The sequence below is a fragment of the Solanum pennellii genome, chromosome 11, assembly GCF_001406875.1.
Source record: "Solanum pennellii chromosome 11, SPENNV200".
NCBI classification, from domain to species: Eukaryota; Viridiplantae; Streptophyta; class Magnoliopsida; order Solanales; family Solanaceae; genus Solanum; species Solanum pennellii.
Genome location: NC_028647.1, coordinates 5,859,086 through 5,873,289, shown reverse-complemented (window position 1 = coordinate 5,873,289; position 14,204 = coordinate 5,859,086). Strand labels below are relative to the sequence as shown.

Sequence of the window (14,204 nt, the reverse complement as noted above, 5' to 3'; positions counted from 1 at the left end):
CACCCCCACCCCACCCCACCCCCAACTCAAATTAGCCCATACCATCTATAAATAATCATCCCTTCCTCTAACTTCAACATCACTTCATCAATATCCATCTCTAAAACATAAACACACACAAAAAAAAAGGAAAAATAAGCAAACAAATACAACTAACACAATTTTTTTTCAAGATTCAAGCAATGGTGAAGACAGAGCAAAAAAGTCTATCAATGTCAGTATCATCATCATCATCAACAACAGCATCAAGCAATAACAATAACATGAAGACAAAGAAGAATAAGTACAAAGGAGTTAGAATGAGAAGCTGGGGATCATGGGTATCAGAAATAAGAGCACCCAATCAAAAAACAAGAATCTGGTTAGGTTCCTATTCTACCCCTGAAGCTGCTGCTAGAGCCTATGATGCTGCACTTTTATGCCTAAAAGGCCCCTCTGCTTCTTCAAATCTCAACTTCCCTTTCAACTCTACTTTCTATCATCACATTGATCATCACACTTGTACAACACTCTCTCCTAAAGCCATTCAGAGAGTGGCCGCGGCTGCCGCGGCCACTCCTGAACAACAAAATATAGGGTTAGTACTGTCAGATAATAATAACGACAGTACTAACCCTACTATTTCATCTCCACCACAATCTTCCACTTCTTCAGAGGATATAAATGATGGTTGTTTATTATCAAATATTAATACGTTTGATCAAGAGATGTCAATGATTGAACAATGGTACAACTTTGATTCACCAAAGTACAATGACATGTTACATGGTACAATTTTCTTTGATCCACCTTCAATGGAGGAGGTTTATTATGAAGAATCATCAGCAGATATACCTTTATGGAGTTTTTGCTAATCATCAACATCTCACTTCCAATTATTTAATTATTCTTTGAAACAAAAAAAAAAGTTTTTTTTTTTTTTTTTAATTTTTACATGTGATGTCAAGTTAATTTTTTTTTCTTGAACAACATCACTTACATAAACTAATTTTATTTTGAATTTATTACTATTATTAGGGAGAAAAGAAAATTAGGGACAATACATACAGAGAGAGAAATCATATTTTCTGGACTCTCCCATGTGAGTTCCTAGAAAATTCTTGTTAAAGATATATATATTCTTTTTATAGAAGTGTGTCATATGCTGTATCATTTATTGTGTATTCAAAGTGCAATAAAAAAATGATGGGAAAATATTTTATTTTAATTATATGGTTTGTTTTCATTAGACTTTGACTAGCAATGGCATGATTCAAGTGAATTTTACTTCATGATGGAATGATTTGAGACAATGTATTGAGCTACTTAATTAAATTGCATAGTTTAAGTCATTATACTATCCAAATTTTTTTTTTGTAAGTTTTTCATTTTAAAAAAATGTTTGGTGGTTATTTTATAGATATGTTAAATGAATCCGTAAGAAAAAAATAGTCTTTTGCTTTGTTTCTATTTTATATGTCGTCCATTAAAAATAGATGTTTCTTAATACTTGTCATATTACAAAAAAAAAAAAAAAATTTTGGCCAGAAAATTTGGTCAGAATTGATCAGAATGATATTTTACATTTTAAAATATTTTTACTTTTTTAATTTTAATACATTTTAATTAAATATGAAAAAAAGATCAATTTATTTTAAAATAAAAAAATATTATTATTTTTTAAAATTTCTAACCAAATTTTCAGGCTATTTAACATTATCCTGTTTCTATTTTACTATTGAGAGTTATTAGCCTTGAAAGTATGAATTTGAAAATAAAATAATTAATTCATATTCATTTATTAAAAACTCGACTTAAATAAAACACTAAATAAGAGTACACTAATAAACTTACCTAGTTTTTTTAGAAGCCTGAATCCAAAATGATGACAACTAAATAGAAATGAATAGAGTAATATTTTCGCACCGAAAAATTCGAGTACTTCTCAATATTTCAATGAAAAATTTATTTTCATCCTACGTTTTTTCAGTGAGTTAATTCAGTAGAAAAATTATGTTTCGTAACACAAATTTTTTATTCCGTAGAAATATTTTTTCATTGACTATCCATAGCATAACAGAGTAAGTCTTGATTAACATCATTATTTAAAAATTCAGTTGTCAATTCAGAAGCCACTCTCATGTCTCATTAATTTACAATCACTATCACATAAATAAATACTCAAAATAATGGAAAAATTATACATTTGTGATTTAAAATTCTAAAATTACGATTTGATATTTGTTCGTGATTTTTCTTTAAATTCTGTAAAATTATTCTCCCTCCTAATAATTTCGTGATTTTTATACAAATATAATCGATAAAATGATTATCGAACGAAATGTTAGATTGATTCAATACTAAATATTATATGATTTACCTAATTTTACTATGAAGGCAGGTAGAGTTTACTGGATTTGCTTTGTTAGATTTTGTAATATTTTTGAACTTAAATTTTGTTTGACAAAGACAAAACTGTCACAGATTTTTGTGTCTGTCTGTGAAACGCGTTTTCACTTATTATATATCTTTAAATTAAATAAAAACACATTTTTTTCTTTTTGTTTTTCTCATTTTCTATAATCCCAATTACAGCTGTAATTTTTAAGTTATAAATTTTGTCCTTCATCTTTCAACAAAAAATAGAATATTAGTTGCAATTGTATAACAAATTTTGGAATATTTATAGGAGTGGGATGTTCCTAGAAGCAGCATATATATATATATATATATATTTTTATAAAATTACGTTTCTATCTTAATTTTTCTTGATATTTAGTATTTTATTAGTTTAATATAAATATCAATTCAGAATCCAGAAATTAGGGAAGCTATAAACTCTTTATTCCTCTATCCAAATTGTTGTCCACTCTGCATTTTTTTAAATTGTAATTGATTAATTTTATTAGGTCAACTTCATATAAATTTTTAGTCTACTAAGAAACCAGTCAATAACAAAATATATAATTACAGAAATAACCTCCATCTAGTTTTTTTTTGGGAAAATTACGCGGATAAGCAAACTTATACTATTTAATTACTCATCATAGCTATAGTTTGCTATAATTACCACTCGCGACTAACGTTATACATTAATTACGTGGGCTGACTTCGAGTTTGTATAATTAGTCATGTTTGTATATGTATAATTCGCCAGGATATACAAATAAATATGTACAATATACAATTTTTTAGCCTATATACATATACAATTCACATCTCTCCTACTCTCTACCCTCTCTCGCTCGCCTCTCTCCTCCCTCTCTTAATCTCGATCGCCTCTCTCCTCCCTCTCCCAATCTCGCTTGCCATTTATACAAATGTATATGTATAATATACAGTTATATACATATACAATTCACCTCTCTCCCACTCTCTGTCCTCTCTCGCTCGCCTCTCTCCTCCCTCTCCCAATCTCTCTTGCCATATATACAATTACATATGTATAATATACAATTGTCTAATCAACATACATATACAATTCACGTTTCTCCCACTCTTTCCCCCTCTCTCTCGCTCTCTCCTCTCTCTCCCAGCCTCGCTCGCCTCTCTCCTCCAAATAACATGTAGCTACAAATTGTAATTATCAAATTATAGCTATAGAGAGTAATTAATTATTTTTAAGTGGCTATATGTGAAAGTTCCCCTTTTTTTGAGTTGGTAAAATAGGGGTTCTTAAATTAAGGGTGTCAAATATAGGCAGATTAGATTGAAATTGAAAGTATTAAAAAGGGGTGAAATAAAAATCGGAGTTAGGTTCTAGCCCTTTCAAGTTTAGATTGAGTTAAAATGAGCTAAAAAATGAGTTGAGTCTTGACATGCACAATTGACTTGCTTAATCTCAATAATTTTAACATATTGTTATTTGAGTTTTACAACCATAATTTCAATTTCAACTCAAGAAAAGAAAATGTTATAAATCGATAGATAAATTTGAAAAGATATAAAATATATAATAATTCAATGCAATGCAACTAAAGAGTCTTAAAACAGACTCTGAAATTGGAGATTAAATTGGACTCAATTGAAGATTCTTTTAAAATGGGTTAAAGCTTGAATAAGTTGAGATTGATTCAATTTAAATTATCTTTAAGTCTAGCATTTGAAATTCTGGACTGGCTGGGTGCAGTGACGAAACCATGATTTGTAATAAGAGGGTTCGAAATCTGAAGAAGAAAACACATGAACTAATTGAAGGGAGTTCGACATCTACTATACATACATAAAATTTTTTTTAACAATATATAAATAGTAATATTTTTCGTTGAACCGACCCGTAAAGTATGTTTGCTCTGCTCCTATTACTTATATTTGAGTTCATCTTGACAGTTCTATGATAAAACATTGAATCACGCTTGTTTAGTACTAACATTGTTTTTTTTAACCAACATAAGTTGTGGCGCACTAGTGAAAGTGTTTCATCCTTAATCAGAGGTATCGAATTCGCGTCTTGGATATGAAGAAATTCCTGTTGGGAGCAACACCCTGAATGGTCCTTGCAATGCGTGATTCAAATTTAATCAGATTCTAATACCACTAAATACTAAAAATAAGTAAAAAATTTATTCATTTCTAAGAAATCATTTTGCCCGGATTGCATTTTCCTCCCTATCAAACACACTATATTATTATATCTTTTATTTGCTAATTATCATATTTGATTTACTTATTTAATTTATCAATTTATCGACTTAAAATTTATTTCTTTCATTCATCGGCTTAGAATCCATTATTTCTTATTCTTTTTAAATTTTGCCTATAAATTCAAGTGTACATTTTTTTTAGGAAAAAATTATATGAATTAGTACATTTTAAAAAATAATTACTGATTTTTAGCGATACTTTTTGTTTATTATCATTTATAGCAATATTGTGATAAATCTGTAATATTTATTAAAAGTGAATTATGTATGCAATATATTTGAATTATAATTTTTTTTGAAATATATTATGTTTGTTTGGTAAAAATTGTCACATTGTATTATAAGTGTATTAAAATGTGTGATAAATGTATTATCCATCATTAAAACTTGTATTATATTTGAATAATAAATTATTTTTGTAATATGTATTAAACTTATATTATAAATGAATTAAAAGTGATCAAGTGAAAAAAAATATTATTACTATAAATGATAAATATTTTTTATTATAGTATATTTACGTAAGTTTCCTTTTTTTTTAGGGTGACTAATACCAAATCATTCATGGATTAGACATCAGTTTACAACACAATCTAATCAAACCCATTGAAATATATATATAGACTCAGACTCCTTTAAAAGGTAATTAACATTAATCATTATAGCCAATGGACACCTAACTTAAAAGTAATGATCCCACCATTCTACCTAAATTAAATTAAAGTGGCCTATTCATAATATTATTGTATTCATTAATACATATACATACTAATTACATATACACAATTATCCAGCAGATATATAAATACAATCATTAATACACATACATATATATAAATGTAATTCGCCTCTCTCCTCTCTCTACCTCATTCTCTCTCGGTCACTCGCCTCCCTCCTAATTATACAAAACGTAATTAAACAAATTATAGCTCTTCTACTTCAGTTATATTTCAATTCTTTTTATTACTTTTTAAAGTTTCTTATAACTCAATACATAACTTATCACTTTTGAAATTTGCTAGATGACAATTACTACTCCTATAGATAAGGAAGTAGAGTTAGAAGCAAGTTTTATCACTATATATTGATATATGATAAGATTTTAAATAAAAGACTACATTTTGTATGAATATATCAAAAAAGATAGCATGATAAAAATACATAATTATGTCCAATCTAAGCTATCTCTCTATGTATTTATTACACAACATGAAGATATATATGACCAATGTGGACTTATGCTCTTAACTTTATATGTCAGTTGAAGTAACATGATAGAACAAAATCATTAATCTTGAGAACTAATACATTGCTTCAAGCCAAATAAGCACATGGCCATTGTCCTCTAGTGAATTTGTTCTATTTTATGTAAACAAAATGTTTCTTTTTTACATTGTATATAGTCAAGACTATTCAACAAGGCACAAAAATATTTGTGGGGCCTAATTTGGAATTTTGTAAATTAAGTGTGTGATTTTTAATAATAATAAAAAAGAACATTTGTCTCTATGATATTTTGGGTTGAATTTTTGATTGAATCTCTCCATTTTTGAGACTTTTGTTTTCTGAACTTGTGCACATGACCCACTCTTGTTATATTGAAATTGTTACAACATGTCATGTGATATCGCCACACTTTTATTTTAGGCCAAATTCATCGGTGATTCTTTAAATTTGATATTAATTTTTACTTAGACATCTCAATTAGGCGATATTCATTTTAGACACCTCATGTAGGATTTTGTTATGTCATTTTGACACTTTTTGCTAACATGTCAAAATGAGTGTCATACACTTAACAATATCGTGTGAAAGACATGTAAAAGAAACAATACTAAAAAGAAAGAAGATGAATAAATATGAAAAATAGTAAACGAAAAAATCTTTTTTTTTTTTGAAAAAGCATAAAAGAGATTTTGGGTGTAATGAAATAAAAGATCTTCTAATAATAATATATTAAATTTATTTACTAAATAGATTTTATAATTACTTTTAACTGAAAATAACACATGTAATTATTTAATTGATTGTTTGTCAAGTCATCAATGAGTGTATTACACTCTCCTTTACTTTTTTGTTTATTGTCAGAAAAGTGTCAAAATGATACAACGAGCCCTAATTAAGGTGTCTAAGTGAAAATTGATGCCAAGTTTAGGGGGCCACCGATGAGTTTGACCTTTATTTTAACAAAACACATCTATTATTTATTTGAATTTTTTTATGATTTCAATTTATTTAATTTAATTTATGAACGAAAAATAGAGACTTTTTTTTTAAATTTATATAATTATCTAAGACTTAAGGTCGATACTGTATCTTTGATGCGATCATCCATTCTTCCGTGACGAAGTTATAAATTTTCGAACACAAAAAGAAAAAAAAGTTATGAAGGAACACATTGTGTTCCCCTTTTGGTAGAGCAGTATCCGATTAAGCTTAGTTTGTGACTTTTCTTTAATATTTTCATCAAATATCTTTACTTTATTCATTTTATCTCTCATACTAGAAAATGTTTTTCAATTTTTTCATGTTCAGTTGGCTTAAAAAGAATTAAATGAACTTATTTTCCTCAAATTATAATTTTTTTCTTAACTCACTCCGTACCCTGAACATCCCTATTTTTTTAAAAAAAATAATTTAATCTTTTAAAAAATCAATTTATTTTTCCCCTACCCCTCACCCCTCCTACACCTAAACTAGCCCCTCCCTCCAACAAAAATAAATTAACAACTTAAAATTTTATTTTTGAAAAACTAGTTCAAATTTAGATTTTTTGATTTTTTTACCCCACTCAACTCATGATTATCCCTACCCCCACTTCCCACAAAAAAAAAATAAAAAATTAAAAGTTTGTTTTTGAAAAAGAAAAATTAATTTTCATTTTCTTTAGCCCTTACACGCTTGTACATTTAATGTATTGACGTCATTCGACCTGCTTCTTATAATGATGCAGCATGTGTTCATGATTACCAATAGGCGTTTCGTTGAGATCATTTGACATCCCATAGAGCTTTGGTGAGCATTCTTATATTCGAGAGGACTTCACCTTTGCCGTACAGTTAATAGTTTTGAGATGTCATAGGTTTTGTCCTAATATACTTCGGTAATAGTAGAGGCTTCAGAGAGATAGATAGAGTTGATGAGTCTTTCAGTATTTACCTTCTTTTGAAATGTTTTGCAAACTACTATGAATATTGGAACGAGTACCTTTTGACGTTTGAGTTGAGTCTTTTTTTGAGTTTAGCAAATTTTATGATGTTTTAAGCCTAGTTTTGCTTGAGTTAATTTTCCGCTTGGAGTCAGTCATGATGAGAGTTCGCTTGGAGACCAATAATGGTTCACTAGTGCTAGCCACGTACAGGGTTTAGGTTTGGATTGTGACATAATATATGTCCATCCAAATATTGAAAGAGTCCACGATAAAAATTTAGGATTAGACTTACGAACTTGCTTGAAGATTCCTATCACACTTCAAGAGGTATTAATCTAATCAAATTTTAAAAAATCTATAATGTTCTAGCTTTATCGTATGTGTCCTAACATAAATATACGTGTTATCTATTATTAGAGCCGTCAAAATGGGTTTGGCCCGCAAGACCAGCCCAACCCAACCGTTGAAATAATTGGGGTTGGGCTTAATATTTTTGGCCTATTCATGGAACAAGGTTTTTTAGCCCGCCCCATCTGGCCCGTTGCCTCGTAGGCCCAACTCGCAAGTCTCTGAGGCCAGTCCGTAGGCTATTAATTTTTTGAAAATATTTTTGTATATATTTTTAATAGTATTTTATTTATAAAGATCTTATGAATAAATATTTTGAAAAATAAAAAATCTAGTATGTTGCAATATCATCTTGCAAGGTGGATTATAGATGAAGATAAACTTCTTAAGGAAATTATATCATATGTTGATTCAAATGTGATCGATGGTGGAAGTAGAAGCGGAGTTGTAAAACATTAATTAATGAGTCATGTAGTATTTAGAAATTTATATTTGTCAAGTATTTAGGCTGACTTGTGTTGCTGAAAATCTTTTAAACCAGCTAGTCTGTTGTGAAGAGAAATGATGGAATGATCAACATTTATCCGCTAAATCTTACGTTGGCTATTATGTATTTTTTGTAAGTATTCACCAAAGTGGGTGATTCATAAGTGTATTTTTGTAAGTATTCATCAAAGTTGTGTGATTTGTAAATGAATTTTGTATGAATTGATGTTGTGTTCATAGACGTCAACATTCAATACTCTTTCTAAGAGAGTAACATTGTTCATTTTTTGGTTGAAGGGCCAACCCGTCCCAACCCGTGACCCGCTGAGGTCTGGGTTGAGCTGCTATTTTATTGGTCCTTTAATTAAAAAGGCTAGCCGGCTCCAACCCATTTAACTCTCTAGCCCGTTAGGGTTGGATTGGGCTAGCCCATTTTGACACCTCTATCTATTTTTATTCATGTTTTGTTGTGCATATGTGTTTGAAACAGTTACCTCAAAACAAAATATTAGGACAAATAAAGATAAAATTTGTTTATCTTTACACAATATTATGTGTTCCAAACAGTTACCTCAGAACAAAATATTAGGACAAATAAGATAAAATTTGTTTATCTTTACACAATATCATTGTGTTCCAACTGTTACGTCAAACACAATTTATGTTTATTCTTTCATTATTGAGAAAAAAACATGCAGTATCATCTCTTCTTTTTTTTTTTTAAGAAAATTGATTTCTGTCAATTTAATTGTTCAAAAAATATTAAATAGAAAACGATTTGGAATTGAAAAAAATAGAAGTTTGGACTTCATATGAAATTTTACAAAGTGAACCATTATTTACTTAAATTCAGCGTTAGTTTTCACCAATTAAGTTTGACAAAATTTTTAGAGATTAACAATCTAGAAAGAGGGCCGTATGTATATGTAATGTAACTATATTATATAAATAGTGTATATAGTGTATATATGATATATAATTATGTATCAAAGATGTATATTCATATATGTTGCATGCTAATTTTGTTTTTTCAATTTCCATCGACTCAAATTTCTTCTAAATAGTCTCAAATTTTAGACATAGCTCCTATCAACGTTTTGAGTCTTTTGATATATCATTCACTCGAAGTAATTCATTTTAGCGACATATTGAATTGTAAAATCGAGCTTTGAAGAAGCTAGAAGCTTTAATGACTAGGGGAATCTTTCAATCCCGATCAACTCAAAATTATTTCTAAACAGTTTTAAATTTTAGATATAAGCTTCTATCGATGTTTCGAGTCTTTTTGATATATTATTATTATTAAGTCAAAACATTTTAGTTTGCGGCATGTTAAATTTTAAAATCGAGCTTTGAAGAAACTTTAATGACTAAACATGAAGTCGTTCAATCTTTAATCAACTCAAATCTTCTCTAAACAGTCTAAAATATTATTCATCATGAGCTACAAATTTATATTTCATTGCTAATCGATCATTATATTAGATGTTAATTATATTTATTTTGGTGACAAAATTATAATTTGATAGCTAATTTTTTCCTAAGTAGCGACCGAAAATCATTTATAGCTAAAATTAATTGTTAAACCCCATTTTTTGTAGTGGCAAAACAATTCATGTTTATAATAGGTAGAAATTTAAATTTGAGCTTTGAAGATATTTTGATCGATGATTATGTCATAAATTATTGACAAAGATATTCCTAATTAAAATACGGAAAAATTTTAGATCACTTCTACTGTAATTTAAAAGTTTATCAATTTCAACTCCATAAATCGTTTTAAAGATTTTTCATTGCTAAAAATTTGAAATTCATGAATAGTTTGAAAGAAATTAACTAAACTAAATGTATGGAGATCTTAGAGTTTAGCCCCTTTGTTATGCGGAATTCGAGATAATACGAGAAAATATAAACGCGAAAAACAAAGACAACAGATTTACGTGGTTCACCAATAAATTGGCTACGTCCACGGGGAAGAGGGGGAGCAGTTTTATTATGGTGGAGAGGCAAGAACAGAATTACAGAATAGGGTTTGTCATAGCGTCTATATATAGTGCTAAGCTACGCCCTAAGTCCTTTCTGTTTGTAACGGGTCCGATTCAAGGCATTCAACACCCTTTTTTGAGAAAATGTATAAGTATTTCCTAGACTATGATTAAAATTCCAAAAACACGTATTAACTAAACTAAAATCATATTCAAAGGTTATATTCATTAAAATAATGTAATGCAATATAAAAATGTAATACATTATGAAATAATACGTAACAACCATTTAAACAGAGTGTTAGTGCCCATGGTAATAAAAAATGTGTAGCACATTTAATCCTTTAAAATTGTATTGAATCAACTAGTATATAGTATAATATATCTTTTGTAAGGTGAATGTGTAGGTAGAAATTATAGGCAGCCAAACTTTCCACAAGAAATTAGGCATGCAGCTGCCCCTATAGTCCTCTACTTCACTAATTGAGACTTAAACTTTTTTTCATCATGTCATATTATATAAAGCCAACATAAGAGCTTGTTTGAAGACCTCTCTCTTTCACTTCCAAACCCAAAAAAAATAAAATATGTTTGTTTCTTTCATCAAAAATAGCTTCAAATTAGCCCATAAATATCCTATTTCATGTCATCAACTTCAACATTCCAAAATGATGTATTCACAAATTAGTAAGACAAGTAGAGAGCAAATGTCAAAATGTAGGCATTTCTCATCATCTGTTGGAGCTTCTTGTGGCAACAAAGTTGGATTCATTGGGTGGTATTTACAAATGCTCGACTCTCGTCCCATCCTCACCAAGACAATCACTTGTACTCTTATTGTCACCGCTGCTGATCTGACAGCACAGGTACATTGTGAATGCTGATTAAGTTAGAAGGTCACAAATTAAATATAATCCACAAACATGGATAGATATTAATACGCAAACATAAAAGGGAAACTTTCCCATATAATCACTTAAAAATAGCCTGATTACTCTCCAGCTATAGTCATGTTATATGGAGGAGAGAGGCGAGCGAGAGAGAGCAGAAAGTGGGAGAGAGATAAATTGTACATGTATATAGGTTAAATAATTGTATATTATACATATGTACATTTGTATATCTTGGCAAATTATACGTAAACAAACGTGGCTAATTATTTAAACTTGAAGTCAGCCCACGTAATTAATGTATAATGTTAGTCGCAAATGGTAATTATACCAAACTATAGCTATAATGAGTAATTAAATAGTATAAGTTTACTTTGCCGCGTAATTTTCCCAAAATATAAAATAAATCATTCTTTTGCCCCAAAACATTCTTCTCAACTCTATCAATATTATCTTATACTATACGTTTTTTTTTTTTCACACTCCACAGACAATTGTAGCTGGTTCATTTTCAGGGCAATATGATCTAATACGAACAATGAGGGTAGCTGGTTTTGCAATGGTAATTTTAGGGCCTTCACTTCATGTCTGGTACAACTCACTCTCACTATTCCTTCCAAAGCGCGACGTTGTTTCAACGTTGAAAAAGATAGCATTAGGACAGATACTATATGGACCTACCATGAATGCTATCTTCTTTTCCATCAACGCCGCAGCACAAGGTATAGTGCGTATTACACTACACCAAAATTGATACGTAATAATTGATTAAAGACAATAGCTTAATTGCAGTTTAATGATTTTGGTACATGATTAATTATAGGTGAAAGTAGTTCAGAAATTGTGGCAAGATTGAAACGTGACTTGGTTCCTACTGCTGTTAATGGTCTAATATACTGGCCTATATGTGATTTTATCACATTCAAATTTGTACCTGTTCATTTACAGGTTCGTGCGCGTTATATATAATTTAAACTCTATATGACTTTCTGAGAAGATAACTATATATCATTCTTGTTGTTGTTTTGACAGCCACTTGTGGTCAACACATTTTCTTATGTGTGGAATATCTACCTGACGTACATTGCAAGTCAACAGAAAGTAGCAGCTTCAGCATAATTGTAATTTGCATTAGCTTTTTTTCCTGGGAAAAAGGACAAATACATCCTAAACTATCGTAAATGATACGCATATATCCTCCGTCATACTCTTGGGATATTGGTGCCCCGCGTCTATAAAGTAGAGCGTATATACTCTCTATACTAACGGTGTTATACATGTCATATTCTTATTCACCGATCTGACATCAGATCGATAGATAAGATTGTGTCACCCGTCCCTATTTAGTCTTCTGTTAGAGTGAAGGGCATATATGCTTTAGTTTTTGGACGGCAAAGGCACCAATATCCAAAAAGTATGACAGAGGGTATATATCTACATACTATTTACGATAGTCCGAACGTATATTTATTCTTTTTCTCTCTCTTTTTTTTTTATTTTCTAATAATAATAATTTTGCATTACATGTGGTAGGTTCTTAATTTCTTGTAAACCAGTGTTATTATCTAAATTACAAATTCTAGTCAGTTTCTATCCAAATGCACATGCAAGTACAAGCGGTCATACAAATTATATAGGATGTAAGTTCAGATATTATACTCACAACGACTTGTAAGATTGATCGTCTAATTTGAATTATTTTGGGAATTATGTTTAACTACACTGAGTTTAAACTAAGAATAACAAGTGTAGCAAGACGAAGGCTCGTTTTATGTAATATAATTCAAATTGAGGCTATCATTGGCGATTGAATTCGTGACTTCAATCAAATCGGATGTGGTATTGTATTTAATAGAAATAACAGCTTTTAGGCGTGATCTATCAAAGGAAGCCATATGAGAGTGATAAGATGACTTGTGGCATTTCAAAGGCAAGATATGAGAGTTATGGGTGTTTTGGTAGAATGTATTAATATAACGTAAAATAGTGCTTGTATTAGCAATGTATGTATTAGTTATGCTTGCATTAATTATAGATAGATTATTTTTATGCATTGTTTGATTTGATGCATTAAAAATAGAATGCATTACATTAACAAAAAATATTTACAAAGATGTCCTTCACTATTATGATGGAAAAGATATAAAAAAAGGTAATGAGGGGCAATTGGGTCTTTAGTTGAGTTCTTTAGTTGAGTTAACACATGCATTGAAAACATTGCATTGCTAATACCTAGAAATCCATGGTATTAATATACACATCTTAATGCACAATAGTGTGTTATACATAGGTTGAAAAAGAGTATTAAACAAGATACCAGTAATATACAAAGTTAATGCATACATTGTTTTTTTAATACATTCCACCAAGTGACTTTTTAATGTATTAACAATGCGTCGCAGTCATCGCAATATCAGGTAAAGAGAAAAGTGTGATGACCTGACATATCATCATGCCACTTAGGCACCACGTGGCATATATAAAGTTGTCGATCTATGTGAAACTTGCATTAAAAGGATATTATTAAAAGGATATTATGAAGATATATGAAAAATTCCTTGAATGACTTTAAAATTCTATGAATTTACATGAAAGTTATTTGAAATAGTTATATAGAGAATTCTAGAAAATGACTTACTTATAAGCATGTCGAAAACTTATTATTTAACAATTATTATTTATATATTAATCCCTAAGTAAATATTATAAATAAAAGACATTC

The 14,204-nt window shown here is 29.4% G+C and overlaps 2 protein-coding genes across 2 annotated transcripts; both read left to right on the top strand.

Annotated features, from left to right (window-relative positions):
- Nucleotides 1-84: 84 nt before the first annotated feature.
- On the top strand, nucleotides 85-1,207 carry LOC107004198 (ethylene-responsive transcription factor ERF014). The gene has a single exon (XM_015202439.2). It carries the CDS (start codon nucleotides 183-185, stop codon nucleotides 852-854), a length of 672 nt encoding a protein of 223 aa, XP_015057925.1. The 5' UTR covers nucleotides 85-182; the 3' UTR covers nucleotides 855-1,207.
- A 9,933-nt stretch (nucleotides 1,208-11,140) lies between these two features.
- LOC107003294 (protein SYM1-like) lies at nucleotides 11,141-13,199 on the top strand. The gene is made up of 4 exons (XM_015201601.2): nucleotides 11,141-11,458; nucleotides 11,973-12,204; nucleotides 12,306-12,430; nucleotides 12,515-13,199. The coding sequence occupies exons 1-4, from the start codon at nucleotides 11,180-11,182 to the stop codon at nucleotides 12,599-12,601; spliced, it is 723 nt and encodes a 240-aa protein (XP_015057087.1). The 5' UTR covers nucleotides 11,141-11,179; the 3' UTR covers nucleotides 12,602-13,199.
- Nucleotides 13,200-14,204: the final 1,005 nt, after the last annotated feature.